Below are 24935 nucleotides of genomic sequence, written 5' to 3'. Positions count from 1 at the left end.
TGGGTGCTGCCATGTCCTGCCTAGAACTTGGCATTACCTCAGAATGATCCTCCTGCCATCTCCGTATTCCTGCATGCCCCTTTCTGTGCACCCTCTCAAAGATCTTTAGAATTCTGATATGCCAGTCTACCAACTTCCACCTCATAGAACCGGGAGAACTTGTTGACAGATTTTTGCACAAACCCTTTTTGTTTTCTGACTTTAGACCTCCCCTAGCATTCCCAGTTCAATCCTCCCAACTCTGAGAGGCAGTAAAATCGAGGATGACTCAAAAACAATGAAACTGAATAGCAAAGAAATGAACATAACTTAGTAGAGACAGAATTATAATCTGGCCCCAGTCTGCTGAGTCTGGTCATGTGAGCTTTCCAGGAGAGCTAATGTATGCAAAGGTGAATTAAAATGTGCTTTCAAAATGATGTATTCGTCAATGAAAAAGCAATCACTAAAGCAGGAAACAATTAAAATTAGGTGCCTAAAATTAAGTGATGAGAAGCATCTATAAAAACATTATCGTGATATGAGCACCATGCATAACAGAAACATAGAATGTTCTTACATTTCTAGTAAGGACAACAGAAAGGAGCCAAACTAAGTAAACCCCACTCATTCTGGATACTTCTATTTGTAGTAATTCTGACAGAGGCTGGGTTAAAGTTTACCTTGTAAGATCTTAAAGAAAGGCTTTGTCAAGCAAATTAACAGCATCAACAGAATTTCTGGTGACTGTTGAAACTTGCTAAAAGCACAAGCTATTTTTAAACACATTCAGTATGGTTGGGGTTACAGATACCTATCTCTCAGTGGGCATCGTATATGGGCATAAAATGAGTCATCAGTACAGAGCTTACAAAACAGAGTTCCTAATCATTCTTATCTGCTTACTTAATATTTCCCTGAAGAATTGTATTAAGTCATAGTTTTCTAGCCCAGATCTTGCTGGGTTTCACAGCAATTAAATATCTTTTTTAAAAAAACTGGGAATAATTTGAACTTTTGCTCATTTAGCCAGGCCTTCTCAGACATCTGTCCAAATTACAGTGGGACAGACTCTTCTGGTGGTGATATTGAGATTTACAAACTACCAAGTTCTTCCAGTAAAGAACTTAACATTAAAGTGGGACAGCAACGCAGACAAATATAGGCAGAATAGGACCAAGAACTTAAGCCTAGATACATTATGTTAAGCTCTGTCTTAAAAAAGTTCTTATGGTAAATACCAAGAGGTGAGACTGTACTGCACGTGAGAATACGGTGATCATGGGAGAGGAGGGAGGAGAGGTGAGAACCCACAGAATTCCAACTAATCCCTTTGCAAGCACCACTGAATGGAATACATCTTTGTCCCCATTTTGCACAAGAACCTAAGGTCCAGGGTGGTTCAATTGTATTCACGAGGTTGTAATGCTAGGAAATATTGTGGGCATTGGCACAAAGAAAAGATGAGTTATTGGAAGAAGGAATTCCCTGCAGAGAAGATCTGTCACCGTGGGCGAAGAGTGCCCTGCTGCACACTGCAGTGTGGTTCAGAAAGCTGTGGTCTAGTCACCAGTAGTGTGCCCCAAACAAGGAAGGGGGGCAAGGAAGGGGGGAAGGGAGGCCTGCGGGGTGGTCCTGGGCGCAGAGGCAACAGATTATGCCTGGTGCTTGTTGACGGTAGCCACTCAGTGCTCGACCTCAAATGGACAAAAGGGAGCGTGGATCAAGTCCAGGAACAGGAGAGTCAGAACCAAGTACTGGGCAGGTGGGGGTTATGCAGGTGTGGGCAGTGGGAATGCTCTGGAGGACCACAGCCCCCCGTGGTCTGAATGGAAAATTCTAGTCCCATGGTTCCAAACTGGAGTGATTCTGCCCCTCGCCCAGACACAAGGGCAGTGTCCAGCGACATCCTTGGTGCTATGGGCATCTCGTGAGTAGAAGCTAGACATGCTGCTACACACCCACAGGGCACAGGACAGCCTGAGCAACAGGGAACCATCTAGCCCCAAGCATCAAGGCTGCCAAGGCTGAGAGGCCCTGCCTCACACCGCTGGTCTCTCGGTTTTGATTTCACGCTCCCTGAACGACCCTAATCTCCCAGTTGCTTTGCTTCTGCTGTGAATGGTGCCATAAGAGCTGCTACTATTTCCACAAGCACAACTTCTGATGGTCCCCATAATAACAGCTCCCACTCACTTGAGCCCTGACTGTGTCCGACACCATGAGCGTCATGCTACATGCTTACCACAGACTCTCTTATCCATACAGCTACAGCAAATCTATCAAGCAGATGATCAAATCCCTGTTTAGATCATAGATCCTGAATCTCAGAAATATGCAGCAGTTTATTTTAGGCCTCCAGCTGGAACAGGAATCCACATACTGACATTAACTCCTGCATCTATCTGTCCGTCCCATTCAAATGATTCAGTGTTTGCTCTTGAACCTGGCAGTTTACATATGCATTCATCTTTAATCTTTCCAACAGCTCCCATTATAAGATGCACGATCTCCACCTTACAAGTGAGGAAACTGAGGTTCAGCGTTTGTCCAAGGTCAACCTTGGGTTAATCCAAGGTCATGAGTGGAGCTGTGACCCATCTCCCTACCAGCTCTGCCTTTCCATCATGGCTGTAAAGAATGGGGCACCTGGGGGACAGGTTTGGGGTGTGTGTCCCTGGAAAGTTGAGCTCGTGTTGGAAACTAAGCAGTTGGCCCCCAGTCAATACCCCAGTGCCATGGGGTTCTGACAGCAGTGGAGTCCTGGACCTCCAGCCCCCAGCCCGAGCTCCCCAGTGACTCCCAGGCCTTCTGTGACATTGACTGCCCTGTGACATCAACCCATAACAGGATGCATCCATTCACAAAGCAAAATGACACACAAACAATTGAAGAAAAATTGCAAAAGCCACCTTATAAACATCCCCATGTATATGTCTGACATTTTTGTAGGTAGCAGCTGTAAAAAAAAAAAAAAAAAGTCCACTTACAGATTAAAGTTCCTATGAAAAATGTCCCTGTGATATCTTTAGGCATTATTATCTACAATAGGCGTCAATAGCTATTACATCTTTAACATCTGTACTGACAACTCGGGCTCAGAAGTGTTCCATCAAATGCAGATGAACATTTTGATATCACTGGGAACGCAGACGCCCTTGACGCGAGTGCCTTTCATCAGTTCTGCCCCCTTCCCTTCCGCATTGACCCAGTTTGAACTCCATCCTCAAGCAGCCAAACTCTACTCAGCCCTGTCCCCACATTAGCAGAAGAAGCAGAAAGCTAATTGGTTTTTAAGTTGCTGTCTCCCTGCATTCATCACCAGGACACAGCGACCATTGCTGTCACCAGGCCTCATTTACACCCAGGCAAGGATTCTGCAGTCTTTTGTCTCCGTTTATTTGACAACTGCTGGTAATTAGAAAATTACCCCTAAACTCATCTTTCAAAAACAACTAAAGTCCAATCTAATTGCTGAAGGGTAGCATAGAACTTCCAGACAAATTGCTGGAAAGAGTCCAGAGAAAATTCTTGGGAAGAAAGCGGGCCAAGGGTGGTCAAGCAAACTGTCGCTAAAAGACGCATGCATGGATACACATTAACCACAGAGGGGAGCCCTCCGCCTCAGTGTCTGTGCCTCAAGGTTTTAGAATGCTCAGTGTTACAGAGCGTCCATTTGCAAGAGCTGCCTGCTCCCACGGGGTGAGCTACATACATATATGCAGGGTCTGTGGTTGTCAAGATCAGACACATCAGCAGTGCCCTGGCTCTAGTCCAGTGCAGGAACTTGAGACTTAAATATGCACTTGATGTTTGCCCTCTGTGGGACGGTAGAGAACGTGACAGACAAGGCCCTGCTCTCCTGGGGTCTGTACCCGAAGGAGAAACAGACAGTAAATAGGCAATGCATCCATAAGTAAATGCATCCATAAGAAGGTAGATAAAGAGATAATAAGACATGGGACTGTGACAGAAGGTATGTCTGGGAACGGGAATGTTCCAGGCGGCTGTACATCAGAGGAAGTACAGTTTTGATGAGAAGGAGCCAGCCATGTTGACACCTTGGGGACGAGCCCCCCACAGAACTGGGTCTAAGTTGGGCATTTATGAGGAAGGACGAGAGGCAGGGAGGCTTTAGTAGTGAGGGAAGTGGGGAGGGATGAGGCCACAGGGGCAGGCTTAGGTGGGCATCGTGGGCCAGGAGAACAACGCTGTCTGAGAAGAAAGAGCCAGCACCGCAACCTCCTTCTGGATTGAATTTTTGAGGTCTGTCAAAGTCAGCAAACAGATGAATCCCCTTACCCTTCAGCCCAGGCTGTTTAAAACAACAAAGACTAAACAGGTCCTGAGTGAGCACCTCCTTTAAGGACAACCTGATAAGAAAAATGCTTCACACATAGACCAGATCGACTGGAACATGTCCGTGACTTTATAGCTGTTAAAAAATGACTGCAACTTCCAGACGCAGAGGGTGGCCTGCCTGCTTTCCACCGAGTCAGTTTCCTACTCATTGAGGGTTGCATACCCCAGCCAGTGCCCACAACTCGACAACACCTTGACCCATTGGTGGAAATGGAGAGGGAGCGAACGATCTCATCAGCAAAGGTCATAGACACAATGCAGTCAAAAACACGGTCCCAGGTTCCCCAGAAAGGATAAAGAGCTATGAGACAAGATAAGAAAGAAAAGGTTTTCTAAAATACAGATGGCATCAGTCCCTTTCTGGCTTAAGCCCTCCAATGGTGGCTGGCTGTCGAGCCCAGACAGAATCAAACTCCTTCCCATGGCCTACAGAGGCCAGCTCCTGTCTCTCCCCCAATGCCATCAGGGCTCTGAAAACTGGGAGGAAGAAGGAGTAGGGGCTCAGAGGTGGCTGTGGGGCCTGGATGACACAGATAGGGAGGACTTGCAGGGGTCATGGTGGAATCACTGGGAAGAGAGAGAGAAGTGGGAACAATGTGAAAGGAAACAAACATGTGAGTGTGTGTTTCTCTGGGTGTGCCTGTGTGTATTAAGGGCGATGGCTGCCATAAGCTGTGTTTAAAAGTGGTGAGGACACATTTCCTATGCGAGAGGTGGGGTTGGGCTGCAAACACAGTCAGCATTACATAAGGTTCAAATTCCATGGGAAGGTCCCTGGGGAGGCTGCAATAACTGCCCAGTGTCAGCTCAGTTGGCCCCGTGAAGCCAGTTGTCCCCCCCCACCCCGCCCCATTGGAAAAGAGCACCACTTCTTCAGTGAACCATGAACCAGAAGTCATTGTCATGCCATTGGGGGCTCTGGCAGGAACCCTGAGGGACCCTCCTACCCTGATTTTGCTGCTGCCCCCGTTCCGTGTGTCACCGATGGGAGTTCGGTGTGTTCTTCTGTGCCTCCTTCACAGTGGGGGGGGCCTTTAGCCCATGTGCCGGCATCAAAAGGTGGGGCAGCCCCTTGCCTGTGAAGCACGGAAGTGCATGGGTGAACACTTCTGGCCCACAGTCCTCCAAACGGACAGTCAGCAAGGCATTCTGGGAGCTTCTCCAGACCCCCCACATCGGTATATCCGTGGACTACAGCAGTGGCCTCAATCATGTGCCCTTATGCTGGCTTTTCTGTCTTCCCTGTGTGGCTGTCCAGTTCCCTCACTTCTTTCTGGAACCCTCTCCAGATAAACCACCTGCAGCCAAGCCTGGATTCCTGGGGAACCCATGCCAAGTTGGGGGATGAGAGCTTGGACCCCTCGGACCCACCCACCCCAGGGAGAACATGGACAGAAACTGACCACGGGAGTCTTTGTCCTGACTCCATGCTCTCCCGGGGGATCCACCAGCCTGGGGCCAATTAGGAAGGTCAGAAATACCTAGAAAAGGAACTCAAGCCACTCTACAGGGACACTGGTCTGGGTTAGAGGGAGCCAAGGGCAAGGAAGGGTGGGCATGAGAGGCCTTTGCACACAACACGGGATCTGAATGGCGTGTGGGGCCGGAAGTCAGTTTGGGGCTCAAGTCCTGGTTACACCACTCACCTCCCTGCCTGGAGACCTTAGACAGGATATCCATGCCCCCATCTCACCAAGAGGTAAATCGAGGAAGTGTATGCTAACAGCACTTCAGTAAACCTTAGAGTGTCAGGAAAATGTTAATTACCCTTTCCAGAGCTCTCATCTGAGAAAAGCAATGGTTTAGTGTGTTAATAAAGTGCTTAGAGAACTCTCGGAACAATTTCCTCCTTCTGTGTTTTCTCGTTTTGTGACCAAAAAATAAATAATTTAAATAAATAAAATTGAACCAGTGAAGAAATATCCAAAATAGAGGTCACCTGACAACTTGGGACAAACCTGGTTTATGCATATAGTTTGGTTGACAAGAGGACTTGAAATTTTTTTTTTTAAGACATTTTCTTTTTTGTAGAGACAGGGTCTTACTCTGTTACCCAGACTAGAGTGCAGTGACACAATCATAGCTCACTGTAGCCTCAAACTCGTGGGCTCAAGCAATTCTCCTACCTCAGCCTCCTGAGTAGCTGGGACTACAGATGCGCGCCACCACGGCTGGCTAATTTTAAAAAATGTTTTGTAGGGATGGGGGTCTCACTATATTGCCTAGGTTGGTCTCCAACTCCTGATCCCAAGTGGTCCTCCTGCCTCAGCCTCAGTGCTGGGTTACAGGTGCAAGCCACCGTGCCCAGCCTTAAATTTCTTTTAATTAGTTGCCACTTTTTAAAAATCAGGAGAACTTGCTTACGTACCCAGTTGGGGCTTCTCTAGAAAAATAAGATGAGCACACAGCTCTTCATGGTTGCACCAGACTGCACCTGGGGGCACGCCCTCCCCAGGAGCCCATTCCTCTCCAACTGTCACAGTCATTGCGAGGCCTAGTCCCTACAGGCAAATTACTCTGTGACCTTTGTCCTGGATTTTACAATATGGCATTTGTTGCTAATGAAGGTGCCTTGGGAAGCCTTATTTAAACAGCTGCTGACACTGTACTGAGTAGGACTCCGGCTGCAGAAGATGATGGGTCAGATAAAGGGCACCCGGGCAGCACCTCCTCCCTGGTCCCCATTCTGCCTTCATGGACGCCCACCCCCCCGCATCAGAGGCCGTGCACCATTGCAGAAAGAGGCTGGGCCCTGCTGGCTGTGTGAAGTGAGAGGACTTCGAAGTCTGAGCTGTTTTGGAGTAAAATCAATGTCCTCTTAGTAGCATCAGCATAGTTCCAGTATCCTGGTACAGTAACCCAGAGGGCTCTTAGCATCAGAGAAGACAGGCATGAACCTCCCGTGTGAGTCTCAGGGAAAAAGTCGATGTCCTTCCCAAGATCTGCCAACTCCCAGGGAGCTTAACTTCTTATGGTCATAGGGATAGGATGCAGGAGGGTGATGGATGTGGCTATAAGGGGTAGCTCAAGGGACCTTGTGGTGATGGGCTGTCCTGCATCCCAACTCTGGTGGATACACAAGTCTTCATGAGATAGAACTATACAACTACACACACACACACACACACACACACACACATGCGTGCACATAAAACTAGTGAAAACCCTAAGCAACCCTGTGGATTGCACCACTGTCTACTCCCTGGTTTTGATATTGTACTATAGACATATAAGACTCACCCCTTAGGGGAAACCCAGCAAAGGTTACATGAGACCTTCCTGCACACTTTCCCCCGCTTCTATATCTGGTGCAGCTACAATTATTTTCAAAACAGAAAGTTTATAAAAATTATCTTGGCTGGGTGCTGTGGCTCATGCCTGTAATCCTAGCACTTTGGGAGGCCAAGGGCAGAGGATCGTTCGAGCCCAGGAGTTCAAGACCAGCCTGGGCAACTTAGCAAGATGACATATCTACAAAAAATGTTTAAAACAATTAGCGGGTGTGGTAGTCTCAGCAGCTTGGGAGGCTGAGGTGGAAGGATTGCCTGAGCTGTTATAGTGCCAATGCACTCTAGTCAGGGCGACAGAGTGAGACCCTGACTCAAAAACAAATAAGCACAAAATCCCTATGTGAACACAGTGTCTGAGTCCCCACTTTGGGTTAATTCCATGTGTGGGTCATTGCCCCCTCCCACAATGCTGTCCCACCCTGCACACATGGGGACAGGGACCCAGCCTCTTTGCTACACACCATGCCACAGACACGCAAACAAGACACTGCTCCCTGGCCTGTGAATGCTGCAGGGCATGACCGGCTTGAAGGAGACACATGTGACTTGTCATTTAACGAAATGTCTTTCAACAGTATCCAACAATTTTCCAGTGTCATGTGGTCGTCCTGTTTCCCCCTTTCCCTGAACATCCCACTCCAAAATCAAACACACAAACCACAGGAAGCAAAATTCAAAGACCAAGGTCCCCTTTCCAAGGCAGAGTCATTTGGTAACCTTCTTCAGTGTTTCCTTCTTCAGCGTTTTCACGGGGTCTCCCCTTCTGCCCTTGGGGACCTTGTCAAGGTGATTTCCTAAATCCGTACAGTTCTGCTGTTAAGAGAAGAGTAGGCTGAGCTGCACCAACACCGTCCTCTCCCCCAGGGGGGTGGCCTGCACCAAGAGTGCCTCTCTGCCCACGCACCCTCTGGGAAACCTGGGTGATCTGCCCTCTCCAGCTCCCCTTACCCACCCCGGGCTTCCTGTTCACTGCCAGCCTGCTCCTACTCCCTCCCTCACTCTTTCCTTTTTTCTTTCCTTCCTCCCTCCTTCCTTCCTCCCTTCCTCCCTCCCTTCTTTTTTTTTTAACAGTTATTCAGTCAGCACCACACAAGGACAGCCCTGAATACCCACAATTGAAGAAAAGTTTCTTATCACCCAGAAGGTCAATCCTCCTCTGCTCATGAGCCCTTTTATTAATCTAAATGTGACTTTCGTTCCAGATGTAAACTGTCCCATCTCCGGTCCAGAGTAAAGATTCTCAATTGTGATTCTGTAGAAAAATGCATTTTTGAATGTATATCAATAAGAAGCCAGAGGGACATTCAGAAACAAAAGTAAACTGTGGACATATTTTCCGGTTCAGTTTGGGGATTCTATTTTATATTATCTTATTATACTATATGCCTTTGCAATTTCCATAAATAGAGAAGTTACATCAATGCTAAGATGCATATTATGCTGAACGAATACAGACAACCAAGCTTAGCCATCAACCAAGCCCACTATACATTTATTTTGAACACTCAGCTCTTAGAATCAGGTAAAATCATTGTACAACTATTCATTCAGGTCCATTCATTCAACAGACATTTGTTGATTGCCTCGCATGTGCTGGGTGTTGATCTGGCATTGGGAAGAGAAGACAGTAGAAGGAACCCCTGCCCTCGGGGAGGCCCGTCGCACATTCCAGTTCCGTCTTTCATCAGCCGAGCACGAGCATCCAGGTTTTGAAGGAGAGGCCAGCATCCTGTAATGCTGAGGGACACTAAGCCATCAAGGAAGCCAGGGTTGCCATTTTAATCAGGAAGGTCTGGGAAGGCCTCAGAGAAGAGACAATTGAACAAAGATTGCAGAAGAACAAGTATTGCTACTTTGGGCAGGAATGTTCCATGCAGAGGGACTGTCCAAGGCCTGAGGCGACAGTGACCTGAGGTGTCAGGAGCAGCAAGGGCCAAGAAGTGGGGCAGGTGGAAGTGAGGGTGGTCTGCTGTGAAGTCTCAGGGAAGGAAGGATGGGGCAATGGCTCTTGGGGCTCTGTGAGGACTCTGTAAGGGCTCTGCCTGGGCCTGGTGGCATTTTGAGTGGAAGTGTGACACAATGGTGGCCTCCATCAGGTTGGCAGCAGGGACAGTGCAGAGAGGGGGCCAATCCACTTGCTGTGAGAGAAAGAGGGACCTCTATGGTGTTTGGCTGGAGTGTCCAGAAAGATCCTCATCAACTGTGATGGGAAGACAAGGCAAAAGAGGGTTCAGGTGGGGAGATCGAGAGCTCAGCATTGGACAAGCTATGCTTGCACATCAGATGCCTCAACAGGGACAGGGAGGGCCAGGTGGGTCCCAGAGGCTGGAGTCTGGGGAAGGTCCCCACTGGAGAGGGACATTTGGGAGCCACCATGCACACAAGGTGCACAGAAAGCACGAAGATGGGATGAGATTCCTGAGGGAGAGGGTGCAGAGACAGGAAGGTCTCAGGACTGTGCCTAGGGACCCTCCTCTTGTTGGGAGGCCAGGAGGAGAGGCTGGGAGCAGCACTGGAAACCATGGTGCAGCCTCAGGGAAGGAAGAGAGGCAGAGGCACAGGGTGCCCTGGGTGCATGTGGTATATTCCAGCTGCTGTAACAGGGGACCACACACCGAGTGGCTTAAAGCAATACACCTGTATCCTCTTACAGTTCTGGGAAGTCTAGAATGGGTGGGCAGAGCTGTGTCCCTTTCAGAGGCTCTAGGGGAGAAACCCTTTCTCCATGTTCACACTGAAGCCCACATCTCATCCAGTTTCTAGAAGTCTCCTCTGCTCCCTTGTTAGGAGCCAGCCATGGAGGCCTGCCTGCTGACAAAGTCCAGGGGGCTGAAGACCCCAGGTCACAAAGTGAATCTGGGCAGCTGAGACCCTTACTTCTTCTACTTTTGTTAATAGTGCAGCTGAAAAGTTCTGTAAGTCTGAGGAAGGAAAGCAAAATTCCACTCACACCTCCACTACCCCTTGCAAAAAGGCAAGATCGGAATTCATGAAAAATTACCTTCCCTTCATTTGAATTCCTCCCTAGGTTTCCACGTCCCCGGCCTCCTGGTATTAAACCATACAATCATTTGATTAAACATTGTAGTTGGGAAAATTGTAAAAAATCAGAAAGTGCTTGATTTAATGTTTGTCAGGGAACTCGCTGGCCTTGCCAGGAAATTATCAATAGAGATTTTAAATATCATGTGTGGGTAGATAATTACTTGTAAGATTTTATTTCTTCTGATTGGCAACTAATTGGAGAAATGTGAGAAGCTACAGTTTGTATTTTTAGGACGAGTGCCAATGCAAAAATTATATTTACTTAATTTCTTAATTTCTACATGTGGTATATTATGCTTAAGAAATTAACAATCACATAAATATTAGAGCACCCTTGCCTTTACTTCCCTTTGTTAAGGAGGCTTGTAATTCTAGTTAGGGATTGTAACTGAGGTGACTTGAGCCCAAGAGGCCTTTTGTTTTGCAAACGTTGAAGCTCATTTTCCCTAACAGGGGATAATTGACAAAGATTGCAAACACCAGGTGTAACATTGTGGAAAACTAGTAGGCCAACTTGCAGCTAAGAAACCTTGAAAATGTTGTTTTACCCCAGCTAGTTGCAAATTGCTGTGTGAAGGTCACAGGTGTGACTTAATCGATGTGATACTTATAGTGCTTAGAACTTGGTAGTGATTTATAATGTAATAGTTATAGGAATAAGTAAGTTTTGTATGGACATTAAGAAATGGTAATCATTAAGAAATGTTAGGAGTTTATAAGATTTATAGTTAATTTTTAGGATGATAATCTTTTAAGATCAAAACAGGATGAACAAAGATACATTGCCTGTCTGGTCCATTAAATTGAAACTGATTGCCTTGAAAACAAAAAACATGTAAGGGTATAAAAGGAGTTGGAAAAGACAATAAATCAGCATTTGTCCTGCTTGCAGCAGAGTCAGTGTCCAAGTTTTTTCTCCTGCGCCGACGCGTCCCTCTTTCAGGAAAACTTGATCCACTGGAGCTGGACTCCGGCACTCCCTGGCCTGTGGCTCCTCCCTCCATCTTTGAAGCCAGCAGCATTTGACCTTCTTTTTTTTTTTTTTTGAGTCAGAGTCTTACTCCATCGCCCAGGCTGGAGTGCAGTGGCATGCTCACGGCCACCCAGCATCTACCACTGGGCTCAGGTGATCCTTCTGCCTCAGTCTTCCAAGTAGTTGGAACTATAGGTGCATGCTACCATGCCCGGCTAATTTTTTTATTTATTGTAGAGATGAGGTCTTGCCAAGTTGCCCAGGCTGTTTTCGAACCTGTAGGCTTAGGCAATCCTCTCACCTCGGTCTCCCAAAGTGCTGAGATTACAGGCCTGAGCCACCACACCTGGCCGCATGTAACCTTCTAAGCACAGCCTCCATGGTCACCTCTCCTTCTGATGCTGACTCCCTGCCTCCCTCTCATGAGAATCCTTGGGATGACATAAGGCTCATTGGAATAATCATCTTCCCATCTCAAGATACTTTGCCTTTTTTTACACTATTAATATGTATTATTTAAGGAAGTTATACAAAGGAGAAAAAAGAAGACCTTCTCCCTGACTCCTAAAATCCATCACACAAGTCAGCCACCTTCCTAGGTTGGTGTACACTTTTTCAGATTTCCCCCGCGAGATGCTTATTTTCACTCTCCATTTAATCGGACTAAATGCAATAAAACTTTCACCTATTTACTTACCAAATGCCGCTTCATATATAAGCAGGACAAGATAGAGGTTACAAGAATAAGGTTCTGGAAAGTTCAAGAACACCCGGTACACTTTTACCTAACAAATTCCCATTCTTGTAATCAGCCTCGTCTCCCTCCTCACCATTCCAAAGAGTTTTAAGAATTCTCTCTTGTGCCTCATTTGTCCCCAAATTCCTCACCTCTGTGGCCAAGTCCCTGGGCAAAACTGAACTGCCCGTGAAAGAAGAGGACATTTTCTCTGCGTCCATACCAAAGTTCAAAGTCTAACAATCTGTGTAAAAACAATGTTTGCCCAACAGGTTTAGCGACATGTCCTGAAACAGACACTCCTTCGCGACCCACTGGTGGAAAGGTAGCCAAACTGTTTATGTACTTTGGAGGTACAAATTATCTCCATAACCCTTAGAGAGGCCAAGCATGCCACGTAAGCGTGCGTTAGATAATAGTTGACATTACAGTTGCTAGTCAGGCTTCAGAGCAGTGATAAATAAATACAGAAAAAGCCAATCACACAGAAGAAACACTGGGTGCCTACTCTGCAGTGACATTCAACCAGGTGACAGTCCCCTCCCCTGCTCTTTTTTCCTGAGACCCGAGTTGACTCTGGTAACACATGAAGCGGAGGCAGGCCTAACACAATTCTCTTTACCTTGGAGCTGGTCCGTGGCATGTCTTGGGAAATGACACTTACAGTGTCAGTACTGGAAATTCTGGGTGCCAGATTTCAGGAACACCCACTGAGCACCGCATTCCTCAACAACACAGTTATATTAAAATTCATGGTGAATACCTACGGCATGAACAAACAACTGCTGAAAGAAGTGAAAAGTTTGGGAAGGTTTCTTAAGATGAAGAGGTCAGAGCCATCAGTAAATTGTCCAGGTAAATATCACTGCTGAGCAACCAGGGGAAACTCACTGTGACAGTGATTTGTGTAAGACCACAGGATATGAAGATCAGATTCACTGTCCAGAGAGGATGAAGAACAGTGGTCAAAGGCTCATGGACCCGACTTTCAGCTGTTCCACAAGTAGTCGTCAAGGGCCCTGTTCCAGGCATGATCCCAGATACCTCAGTCAGCAAAACTGGCAAACACTCCCGCCCCTGGAGAGCTTTCTTGTCCTATATTACATGTTATATACATGGGACACATACATGGAACACAAATATCAAATATATTTAAATGCATATTTAATAGATATTAAAATATAAAAACATGTATAAGCCGGGCTCGGTGGCTCAGCCTGTAATCCCGCGCCTTTGGGAGGCTGAGGTGAGTGGATTGCCTGAGCCCGCGGGTTCAAGACCCACCTGGGCAGCGAGACCTCATCTCTACAATAAATCAAAAAATCAGCCGGGCGTGGTAGCGCATGCCTGTAATTTCGGCTACTTGGAAGGGTGAGGCAGAAGGATTGCTGGAGCCCAGCAGGCGAGGCTGCGGTGGCCGGGAGCGGCCACTGCACTCCAGTCTAGGCGACCGAGTGAAACTCCAACTCAAAAAAAAAAAGAAAAAACATGTATAGAAGTTCTCATGTGGCAATTAACAAGAAACATAATAAATACCAAATTATGTCGTATTTAAGACAAAGATTACTGAATCACAGTTTCCGTCCCTTGAGAACATTTCTTAACCTGCTTCTTCCTCTGTGAAAAGGGGATTGTGATAGCATCCCCACAGAGGGCTTTCTGGAAGATTCCAGCAATAAGTCATGTCATATGCGTGGCATACCCAGCCCTTCCTGCATAGACTCAAGGGCAATTCCAGACTTCATTCACTTTTATTATCCAGCTCTTTTTTTTTTCACTTGGGTGCCTCAAATACTTAAGTGCTTACCAACTGCCTTGTAAAGATGGTACACTCAAGTTATTGGAGTCAGGGAACAACTGAGTGGCAAGCCTCATGACGTTTACTTTGGAAACTGTGAGCAGAGTAATATATATTGAGTTGGGGTCTCACTCTGTTGCCCTGACTGGAGTGCAATGGCACATTCCCGGTCACCGCAGACTCGACCTGCTGGACTCCGGCAATCCTTCCACCTCAGCCTTCCAAGTAGCCAAAACTACAGGTGCACACTACCACACCTGGCTAGTTTTTTATTTATTGTAGAGATGAAGTCTGATCAAGTTGTCGGGACAGGTCTCGAACCTGCGGGCTCAGGCAATCCACTCACCTCAGCCTCCCAAAGCGCTGGGATTACAGGCTGAGCCACCAAGCCCGGCCTTTTTTTCAAAAATAGAGATGAGATCTTGCTATGTTGCTCAGACTGGTTTTGAACTCCTGGGCTCAAGCAATCCTTCTGCCTCAGCCTCCCAAAGTGCTGGGATCACAGGTGTGAGTCATCATACCTGGCCAAGAGTAATTTTTAAAGACAAAGACAGCCTGCCTTATCCACTGAGGCCCCACAGAATTGTTTTTCAAAACATCTTTGTACTTCTAATTTGTCTATCTCTATTTGAATCTACTGTGGTTCCAAATAGTATGATATAGCATATCTGCCCCAAGGTCACTTGGTCAGGTGTACACGCTGGGGTGGGTAGGAGAATGTATTTGATGCTGCCAGCAGCCAAGCACTGGCCCAGCCTCCCATACTCGTTCCGGTTCATGTGGTGTGTGCATGCATTCATCTGCTACAGCTGCTGTGACAAAAATCCCACAGGCCAAGTGGCTTAAAGCAGTGGTTCCCAACCTTTTTGGCATTAGGGACGTTTCGTGGAAGACAATTTTTCAATGGACAGAGGGATGGGGTGTGCAGTCAAACCTCACTGCTGATGTTAATCTGTATTTGCAGCCGCTCCTCAGTGCTAGCAACACTGCCTTAGCTCTACCTCAGCTCACCAGATATTAGATTCTCATAAGGAGCCACAACCTAGATTCCTTGCATGTACAGTTCACAATAGGGTCTGCACTCCTATGAGACTCTAATGCCGTGGCTGATCTGACAGAAGGCAGTGCTCAGGCAGTAATGGGAGCGACGAGGAGTGGCTTAAATACAGGTAAAGCTTCACTCACTCGCCTGCCACTCACCTCCTGCTGTGTGGCCCAGTTCATAACAGGCCACAGACCAGTACATGGCCGGGGGATTAGGGACCCCTGGCTTAAAGAACCGATGTTCACTCTCATAGCTCTGGAGACTAGAAATCCAAGATCAAGGTGGTGGCAGGGCCGGTTCCCCTGAGTGCCTCTCCTTGGCCTGCAGAAGGCCACCTTCTTGCTGAGTCCCCGCATGGCCTGTCCTCTGTGTGTGCACCTCCCTGGTGTCTCTTTCTCTTCTTATGAAATGCCAGTCGGGGTCTGCTCTTGAGGTCACTTTATCTTAATCACCTCTTCAGAGACCCTGGTGCCAAATGCAGTCACGTAGCTTAAACAGCCCCTGTATTCCCTCATGTGGTCTTAATTACCTTTTCAAAAGTCCCATCTCCACATACGGTGACATTCTAGGCATACGCACATCAACCTATGAATGTGGGGGGACATGATCGTGTGGGTACAATCCCTAATTGTGCCCACACTTCACAGGGCCTTTTTCCTTCGAGCACATTGGAAAGCCAATCACACAGAAGAAACACTGGGTGCCTACTCTGTAGTGACCTTCGACCAGGTGACAGTCTACTCCCCTACTCTTTTTTCCTGAAACCTGAGTTGATTCTGGTAACACATGAAGCAGAGGCAGGCCTAACACAATTCTCTTTACCTTAGAGCTGGTCCGTGGCATGTCATTGACGGATGACAAGCTGATAACGTAGGGCTGCCACCTGCAACTCCACCTACAATACCGAGCCAGCAAGCAGCTGGGAGAGTGGAGCTCACCTGTTCACCATGTGGGAGTCCCCCACCTTCTGGCAGAAAAGACATCACCATCACCCGAAGGAGGCACACCACTGGCAGCCACCACACCTGGCCATCTGTAAGGGACAGAACAGCTTCTGCCTCAAGGAGGGCCAGGGTCTCTTCAGGATGACACTCAAGCTTTTGGGCTGCACGATGCCACTGGCTTGCCCTCTCTGGGATGCAGCAGGGATGCCTCCCCGAGCCAAGCAAAGCTCCTAGCAAAGCACTGGATGCAAGGAACAAGAGACACTCAGTCCCCTCACCTCCAGGGCAGCCACGAGGGGTCATGAAGAGGTGGGTCTGCACGGAGCAGGAACAGCGCACTACAGGAGACAAGGCTGGGAAGGTGCGTACAGGAGGTGGGAACTGAGGCCCACCTGAGGGATTTAGAGATGATGGGGAGGACAGGCCCAACACGCAAGATGAAATGCAAGTAGCCTGCCTTGTCATCTATCTTAGTGCCTGAAAAAAAACAAGGGTCGAAAGTTTACCTGGTAGCAACTGCGCCACATACTCCATGCAAACAGGTTTCCATCTCTTATTCTTCTAGAAGGTCTCCCGAGCCACACAGGCCCATGAGCAGGAAACCCAGGTCTTTCTGGAGGCAGCTCTCCCCAGATCTTATCCAAGAACCCAGGGCGTCTTGGGAGGACGCAAAGCTCAGAAGTCTGCAGGCCTGCCATCCCGGCTTTCTCTCTGTTCCCTTCCCGGCCCCCTGCACACCCCTCCCGTCATCTCTCTTTTTAAACGACTACTTTTCCCCCTCTAAGTCTAATTCAGTTTCCCCTTTCCATATTCTTCCTCCCATGGGCCTCATAGTTCCTTTAAAAAGATGTGTTTTTAATTGGTATTTGAAATTTCTAAACATGAATCTATAACCCAAACGCTGAAAAAACTTCCAAGCCGCATGAGTGTTGCAGCAATAATGCAAAATGACCCAAGAAGGCGCTAATAGGTGCTGATTGTTCAAGCAGAAAAACTCATTTAAATGATTTAAAAGAAGTTATTATAACATGCTATTTTCCCAGTGACCTCCAAATATTGATCTTCTCCGTATGGTACCTATACTATAATAGAAACCCCAGACACAATATTAACTAGAGTCAAGAATCTAACTAAAACGGGCTCCTGCTGGAACTCAGGCTTCTTTGAAACTGAATTTAGTTCTATCCTTTGTACTGTTGAAAATGAAAAAAGATATTTGTGTGTGTGTTATGGGCAAACAAGATACAGAGAAGAAGTGTGGAGAACAGAACGCATGTTCATGGACAGAAAGGCTACAGATGGGAGCAAACCCTCGCCCCCTTGCAGGATAATACGTTTAAAGAAAGGAAGGCCCAAAGGAAGCCATTTCTTCATGGAGATCATTTTTCACCACTGCAGTGTTTTTGCAGGCCAATCCCAGCCTCCTCCCCAAGACTCTGCTTTCTCCTCTGAGCTGGTCCTTATTTTTTTTTCCCCCCAGCATACGATTTATTCACAAACAACAAACAAGAAAATTCCGTTAAAACTTTGAAATAAGTGAAAACAAAGTAGAACAGTTTCTTGGAACAGCTTTCGTACAGTTGTAAACTGTACCTTAAAAAAAAAAATTAAGACTAGGCGCAATGGCTCACGCCTGTAATCCCAGGACTCTGGGGGGCCAAGGAACATGAATCACTTGAGCACAAGAGTTTGACCAGCCTGAGCAACATAGAGACCTACTCTCTATAGAAAATAAAATAAACAACTAGCCAGGCATAGTGGCGTGTGCCTGTAGTCCCAACTACTTTGGAGGCTGAAGCAGAGATATCACCTGAGCCCAAGAGGCCTAAACCACGGTGCGCCGTGATGGTGCCACTGCACTCCAGCCTGGGTGACAGAGTGAAACTCTGACTCAGAAAAATAAAAAATAAGAGAACTGCCAATTATTCATTCATTGGCTCCAAATTTGCATTTATTTTGTCTCTAGCTGGGGGTATGAACCAGCTTCCTCTGGAGAACATCAAAATGATGAATTTCCTTGAAAAAGTAATGTATTGAGATGAAACACACATAACAGAAAAGGAACCATTTTAAAATGAACTTAAGACATGGGCTTTAGTCCCTCGCAGGGCTGGGATTCCTCTGAGTCTTCAAGCCTCTCCCTCCCACCTGCCACTTTTGGAAGAATGCTAGAAAGTCAAAAGACCCAAGGCTGTATGTGGGCCTGTCCCCTTCCGCCATCAGCCTCACGCTTCTGTCCCACCCCGCTTCTGCCCTGGCTCTGCGCTACACACCCCTTCTCCCTCTGGCCTCCGGTTCCCACCTTGTCTCTCGGCCTCCATCCTTCTCTCTCTCTGTCCTCCCCCTCCCTCCATCCATCCCACTCCCTCCATCTTCCCACTCCCTCATTACCTGGCAATCACCTGCTCACACCTCCACTCCCCGCCCCCATACCTGTGTGCCCTCGGAGTCCCTCCTGATTTTCGAACCACTCAACATTTTTTTTTGAGTTGGAGTCTCACTCAACATTTTTTTTTTGAGTTGGAGTCTCACTCTGTCGCCCAGAATGGAGTGCAGTGGCCGCTTCCGGTCTGGGGTGCACAGCCTCGACCTGCTGTGCTCCGGCGATCCTTCAGTCCTCCCAGTAGCTGGAACTACAGGCGCGCGCTACCACGCCCGGCTAATTTTTTGATTTATTGTAGAGATGAGGTCTCGCCAAGCTGCCCAGGCGGGTCTCGAACTCAACTTTTTTTAAAAATTGATTTCCATTTCCCATGCTCCACTGCCACGTCTTGGGTGCCTCCAGTTCCCCATCACCTCTCCCTCCATGTCTCCCCTCACTCTGTGTCCCCTGAAGCCAAGTCTATCTCCTGCTCAGGTCTCCAAAGCCTCCTACTGGGTTCCCACTCCCCCTTCACTACTGCCCTGTCTCTGCTCCCCTCCCATCTCCCGGAACCCCTGCAGAGCCTCTCTGCCCCTCACTCTCCCACCTGGCGGATTCCTCCCTCTCCCATCCCTTCCAAAGCCCTCCCTCACTTCCCCTCCTTACCCCTCCCCACAAGATCACTCAACGTCCCCTCCAGGGCCCTCCTCCCCAAGCCCTTGCCTCACCCCTCCCCCAAGATCACTCAGCGCCCCCTCCAGGGCTCTCCTCCTCCTCCCTTCCTTGCTTCCCCCCAAGATCCCTCAACACCCCCAACAGGGCCCTCCTCCCCAGGTCCTTGCCTCACCCCTCCCCCAAGATCACTCAGCGCCCCCTTCAGGGCCCTCCTCCCCCTCCCTTCTTCGCCTCCCCCCTCCCCCCAAGATCACTCAGGATCCCCTCCAGCGTTCTCCTCCCCCTCTCCCCCCATCCTTATGCCCCCAGGTCTCTCAGCACCAACTTCAGGGGCTCTTCCGCCTGCCCCTCGCCTCTCCTCCTTATCCGCCCCCTCTAGAATCTCCCGGCGACCCCGTTCGGGGCCCTCCTCCCTCCACTCCCCCCACCGTCCGGCTCCCCTCTCAACCCCCACCGCCCCGGCCCCGCCCCCTCCTTTCCCGCCCGCGCCTGCGCACCGCCACCCTCCACCCTCGCCGAGCGGCGCGGGCTGTGTGAGCTGCAGCACGCGGCACTCGAGGCGGAGCCCGCGCTGGACGGGGCGGGCTGGCCGGACGGCCACGCCTTCCGCGGTGAGGGCCCGCCCCCAGGCACCCTCGGGGGCTCCTCCCGAGTAGGGGCTGTGCCGCGTCGGGCTTGGCGGGAAAGGCCTGGGGGTGGGTGGCGGGCGTGGAGAGGCTGAAGGGGTTGGTCCGGGAGGATCCGAGAGGGGGGCGCTTCCCGGAGGACTCCGAGAGGGTGTGCGAGTCCGGCCGCGGCCTGCTTGGCCCAGGCTGAGTGGGCAACAGGCTGCTAGGCCCAAAGGCCGCCCGGCTCAAACGGTGCTGGGTCTAGAGCGTGCAGTGGTGGAAAGGCTCCTCAGACCTTGCTGCGCCAGAATGTGCATGGGTCCCGGCCCTGCGAGGCCGGAACGTGCACAGACCCAGAGTCTGCTCAGGCCCCGGTCTTGCTGGGTCCAGAATGTGCACAGACCCAGCCACAGCCTGCTCACACCCAAGCCTTGCTAGCCCAGAATGTGCACTGACCCAAAGCCTGCTCCGGCCCAGACCCTGTGAGCCCAGAAAGTGCACAGGCCCGGAGCTGTTCAGGCCCAGACTTTGCTAACCCAGAATGGGCACTAGCCCAGATCCTGCTGAAGCCCCAACCTGTTAGTTCTAGAATCTCAGAACTAAATTCTCAAAATTCTGCTTTAGCTTAAGTCCTGCTTAGGCCTAACCCCTCCTAGGCCCAGGCCTGATCAACATTTCCTGACCCTCCTAGGCCCAAGCCTTTTGAAGCCAGACCTTGATAGACCCCTTGACCAACCCCAAAGTCTGCTAGGCCCCAGCCCCACTGTGTCCTGGGAAGACTCCTTGTATCTTTCTCATACAGGCCAAGTCATTATGTCAGCCACTGAGATCTCTGGCCCTTCTGATCAATTCACCAAAATCAAAGAACTAGAGTTGATGCCAGAAAAAGACCTGAAGGAGAAGGAGGTGGATGGAGTGTGCAGAGAGAAGGATCATCAGAACCCTGGAGGGTGGGAGGCTGAGTGTCCCCCCGGGACCCTCCAGCCTAGGATCCTGAAAGAAGAACTGGAGCTGGTGCCAGTGACCTCAGAAGAAGGCGAGAAGCACATCCTGACCCTGCAGACGGTGCCCTTCGCCTCTGAGGCCGTGGAGTTGCAGGAGGTCGGCTGGCTGAGCGCACAGCCTCAGGAGGGGATGCAGGTGATGGTGCAGCAGGCGGGTCCTGGGCTGCCATCTCTGCTGTGGCTTGGCGAGGGGCCCCAGCAGAGCGTGCAGCAGTGCGTGACCATCGGCATCCAGGAAGAACTGCACTTCCTGCAGGAGATGGAGGTGATGCAGTTTCAGGTCGTGGAGGAGAACGGAGTGGCAGCCACTGGGGACAGCAAGTTGATGAGCCTGGCTGAAAGCACTGAGCTGACTAAGGTACGGCCAGCTTTGATAAACTCACCCCTTCCTCAGAAAAAAACAACCAAAACACTTCTATTTTTTTCAAGTTGGCCATTGTGCAGTATTAAGCATGGACAAGCTATTTTGCAATTTAAAATTAAATGCGGTAAAAATACTTCCCAGGAAAATCCTGAGAGACTTTATGTTCCTTTTTTTTTTAAAAGAGTTTGAGAACTTGTGCTAATTCAAACACTATAAGGTATATTGTGTTTTAAAGTACCAAGCGTAGGCCTGGCGCAGTGGCTTATGTGTGTAATTCCAGAACTTTAGGATTCTGGGGCAGGAAGATTGTTTGAAGCCAGGAGTTTGAAACCAGCCTGGGCAACAATGAAAGACCTTATCTCTAAAAAAATGAATAAAGTAAAACAAAAAGTGTTCATTTTCACAAACCTGATACTATATAATTCCAGTTTAAGCATTTTAGTTGCAATGCATAATTTTTAATTTTTGCTTTTATGTATTCTATAGTTCATCAAGGTAAAAGTTTAATCAGACTGTAATTAATAGTGCCATATTTGTGGGGATGTTTGTTTTTGTTCATTAGCTTGAAGAAGGTCAGGGAAAGGACCGGCCACCGATGGCTGCAGGAACACGGGACCTTTGCTTCCTCGTGGAAGCGAGTCCAGGCGAGGAAGGAAGAGACGAAATCATTCTGACAATTTCAAGTTTAAATATGGAAGAACAAGAAGATAAACCTGCGCCTGGCCCAGCCAACATTGAAGAAGCCAGTGCTACAGATCACACAACAAAGGGTAAGCCAGTCCAGCTCATGCAGGAGGCTGGGCTGCTGTTCCTTCACGGGAAGGCCAGGGAATGGAAGTTTTAGTGGCTGACTTTTAGTAGCTATCAAAATGTCAAGAAATGGGAGAAATTTTAAACTAACGTTCTGAATTGTGAGTCAAACCTAAAAAGGTTTTGCGTTTTGCACGCAAACATTTTAAAAACACTGTAAAAATGTTCTCACAACACACTGTGCATGTGAACAGAAGGCTGAGTCCTGGTCTCTGCTGCCTGCTTTGCAGACTCAGGAGGGTGTGTGGGGGTGATGGTAATGACAGGACAGGTGCTGAGCTCTGATGGGGATAAGAGCAGATGCCTCAGAGCCAGGAGGAGGAGTGAGAGCCTTCCCGCAGGAGGCAGCAGAGGCTGCTTTTGAAGGGATTTGGTACTTAGGGGAGGCCAGGAAGGAGGACAGGAAAACCCACGGAGAGTGGGGGTCACAATTCCACACAGCAGAAAGGGATCTGTGCTTGCACTTCCGGGAGGATGTGCTTCGTCTGTTGTGAGTGGACAGTTCTGCTGTGTTGGGAGCCAGGTGGTAGGTGCTCAGGGAGGCAAATGGGGCCAGATTAGGAAGACCTTGAAGCTCTATTAAAACCATATGAAGGGAAACACCAAAAACACAGAAATTATTTATGTAAAAATTGCGTATTTATTCTTACATGTTTAAACTTCAGTGTCACCTTCAAAGTATTCTCTGTTTGATGCAATATACCTTTTCCACTGCTCAGAACGGTTTTTGACCTCAATTTTAATACCTTTTGAACTCAAGTTTTTGAACTCAATTTTAATGCAGTGGGTTTTTTTGTTTCACCTCTTCTACATCAGCAAAACGTTTTCCTTTGAGGAATTTTTTCATCTGGGGAAACAAAAAAAAGTTGTTAGGATTGAGATCTGGTGAATAGGGAAGGTGGGACATGGGGGTCATGCCACTTTTGGCCCCAAACTGCTGAATACTCAGTGCTATGTGGTCAGTTATGTTCATAAATCACCCATCATGAAATGGGCGAACATGTTGAAAGAATCTACACACACACACACACACACACACACACACACACACACACACACACACACACACACAAATTCACTGAAGTCAAACACAATAATCTAGTTAGTACACTGATGCCCATGAGTTCCTAGAACACTTACCTAGCTGGGGAAGCAAGCACTACAAGGGGCCTGCCCTCCAAAAATAAATTCTGGGTTTTTTTAATCCCCCTTGTATTAAAGCTGAGATTACATCCCAACAGCCCACAGGATAAATCTGTCTTTCAAAAAATGATTTGTTTGGCTGCTTTTTAAATTGTGTAAGTTTCTTGTTTATTTGAATCAAGAGATTTCATCTCCAAAACCTCAATTTCTAGCTGATTTTTAAAAGTCAGAAAGGACATGGTGGCTCATGCCTGTAATTCCAGCACTTTGGGAGGCCAAGGGGAGATGATTGCTTGAATCCAGGAGTTCTGAGACAACACAATGAGATGGCATCTCTACAAAAATAAAAACATGAGCCAGGCATGGTGGTACATGCCTGTGGTCCCAGCTACTTGGGAGAGTGAGGCGGAAGAACACCTGAGCCCAGGTGGTCAAGGCTGTAGTAGCTGTGATCGTGCCACTGCCCTTCAACCTGGATGACAGAGTGAGGCCTTAACTGAAAAAAGAAAGTCATATCTGGCAGCACTTGGTACTATTTTCTTCTTCCTGGCAACAGGTGACCGGGGTTGGAAGGTGATGTTTTAGGAAGAAAGAGTGATGTCCGGTCACTCTGCCGCCACCCCCACCTGTTCTCACTTGGGGTCATTTGGGCTTCCTGCCCCTGGCTTCCAGAGTGGGTGAAGTGTGCAGCCCTTTGTGGGTAGTAGTTTCTCCTGTATTTAAATCAAGAGGTTGCACCCCAGATGCTCCCATTTCGAGCTAATTTGCAGGCTGTTGATATATTCACAGATATGAACAACCATCACCACTATCAACTCCCAGAATATTTTTATCCCCCCAAAATAAACCTGTACCCATTAGGCAGCCACTCCCCACCCTCCCACAGGCCCTGGCAACCACCAATCTACTTTTTGTGTCTGGATTTTCCTGTTCTGGACATTTTATATAAATGAAATCATACACAGATGCCATGTGGACTTTTTGTCTAGATCCTTTCACTTAGGGTAAAGTTTTCAAGGTTCATCACTATTGTAACAGTACTTCTTTTGTGTGTGTGTGTGTGTGTGTGTGTGTGTGTGTGTGTGTGTGTGTGTGTTGGGGACTCACTCTGTCACCCAAGTTGGAGTACAGTGAGTGACACAATCACAGCTCACTGTAGCCTCCACCTCCTGGGCTCAGGCGATCCGACTGCCTCAGCCTCCCAAGTAGGCTGAGGTGCATGCCACCACACCTTGCTAATTTGGGGTGGGGGTATTGTAAAGACAGGGTCTCACTATATTGCCCAAGCTAGTCTTGAACTCCTGGGCTCAAGCAATCCTCCTGCTTCAACCTCCCAAAGTGTAGGGATTACAGGCATGAGCCATCACGTTTGGCCTACCTCATTCCTTTTTAATGGCTCAATAATACTCATTGTATAGGTGCACCACGTTTTATTTATCTGTCCATCCTTTGATGTATATTTTGTGGTTCCCCCTTTTAGCTAGTGTGAGTGGTACTGTTATGACCATTTGCATACAAGTGTTTGTTTGAACACCTGTTTTCAGTTATTTTGGGTACATAGTTAGGAGAAGAATTGCCAGTTCATAGGGTTACTCTGTTTTGTTTTCCATGGGAGCTGCATTACCTGTAGCACATGAGGGTTCCAGTCTCTCCACACCCTCACCAACACTTATTTTTCATTCTATTACTGTTTTTATATCATAGCCACCCTAGCAGTGGTGAAAAGGTATCTCGTTGTGGTTTCGATCTGCATTTCTCTAATGACTGATGGTGTTGAGTATTTTTTTTTTCTGTGCT

At 48.2% G+C, this 24935-nt stretch overlaps 1 protein-coding gene across 1 annotated transcript in view; it reads left to right on the top strand.

The window, feature by feature from the left end:
* Positions 1-20630: 20630 nt before the first annotated feature.
* The window catches only part of CTCFL (CCCTC-binding factor like), a 36025-nt gene continuing 31720 nt past the window's right edge, over positions 20631-24935 (top strand). The window contains exons 1-2 of the mRNA XM_008054410.1: positions 20631-21179; positions 21748-21955. Of these exons, the coding sequence (XP_008052601.1) occupies positions 20631-21179; positions 21748-21955 (757 nt within the window). The remainder of the gene's footprint in view (positions 21180-21747; positions 21956-24935) is intronic.

This window comes from Carlito syrichta, unplaced genomic scaffold, assembly GCF_000164805.1.
Source record: "Carlito syrichta isolate Samal-C Ts95f unplaced genomic scaffold, Tarsius_syrichta-2.0.1 Scaffold290134, whole genome shotgun sequence".
NCBI classification, from domain to species: Eukaryota; Metazoa; Chordata; class Mammalia; order Primates; family Tarsiidae; genus Carlito; species Carlito syrichta.
The sequence above is the reverse complement of the archived record's forward strand: the minus strand, read 5'-3'. Positions and strand labels throughout refer to the sequence as shown.